General features: G+C 46.2%; 1 protein-coding gene across 1 annotated transcript in view; it reads right to left on the bottom strand.

Annotated features, from left to right (window-relative positions):
* LOC128894300 (uncharacterized) overlaps positions 1-866 on the bottom strand; it is a 5,718-nt gene that overhangs the window by 3,004 nt on the left and 1,848 nt on the right. The window contains exon 2 of the mRNA XM_054155968.1: positions 321-660. Within this exon, the coding sequence (XP_054011943.1) occupies positions 321-660 (340 nt within the window). The remainder of the gene's footprint in view (positions 1-320; positions 661-866) is intronic.

Raw genomic sequence — 866 nt, 5'->3', positions numbered from 1 at the left:
GAAGAAGACGAAAAAGAAGAAGGAGAAGAAGAAGAAGAAGAAGAAGAAGAAGAAGTAGAAGGATTAGAAGGGTCTAAGTCCTGAAGTTCAACAAAATTAAAAGGAATTAAGGATTCAAAATTAAAAATCCGAAGATTGAACTTCAACAGAGTTCAAAGAAATGAAGGATTCACAGAAAAATAAATATACATGTCGAATTGTGTAACCTGCAGCTTTTCGAATTCGTTTAAAAATAAAAAGACCGGATGGACCTGCATCTAGACGTGAATGCAAGTTCTGAAAGCGCGGAACAGGTCCGATGAGCCACAGCGAGCACTTGCCTCGAATTTACGAGTGGACACGGCAGGTTTCACCACGTCGAGCTGCTTCTCGAGGACCACAGGCTGCGCCTCGATTTTCGCCACCGGTACATGGGAGACGGTGGGCACGTGCTTGACGAAAGGCACAGCAGCGACTGCCGGCACCTGGGCGTGAGCGTATCCGATGTGCTGAGCCTCCAAATTGGCTGGGAACGAGTATGTGAGTCCATGTGGATCCACGTTGTTGATGTAAGTCACTCCAGCTGGGCTCAGGTAGGGCATCTGGACCGACACTTGGCTACCGGTGCTACCCTGCACCAACGCCGCCGCTAACGTCAACAATACTAGCCTCGGTTGCATCCTGGAACAGTTAAACGATGGTAAACAGAGAAATTTTGGAATCAGGGAGACGAATATTTTAGAATTTTTGGGGAAGAGCATGGTAGGATGAGAGGTACAATGAGATGGGAGGGTAGAAGAGCAGGTAGGGGGCATAGAACTGCGTAGAAGTGTATTGAATTTGATATGGGAAGCTTCCATTAAGTGTACACTTAGAAATTAGAAAAA

Source organism: Hylaeus anthracinus, unplaced genomic scaffold, assembly GCF_026225885.1.
Source record: "Hylaeus anthracinus isolate JK02 unplaced genomic scaffold, UHH_iyHylAnth1.0_haploid 0, whole genome shotgun sequence".
NCBI lineage: Eukaryota > Metazoa > Arthropoda > Insecta > Hymenoptera > Colletidae > Hylaeus > Hylaeus anthracinus.
This window is presented reverse-complemented; position numbering and strand designations above follow the sequence as displayed.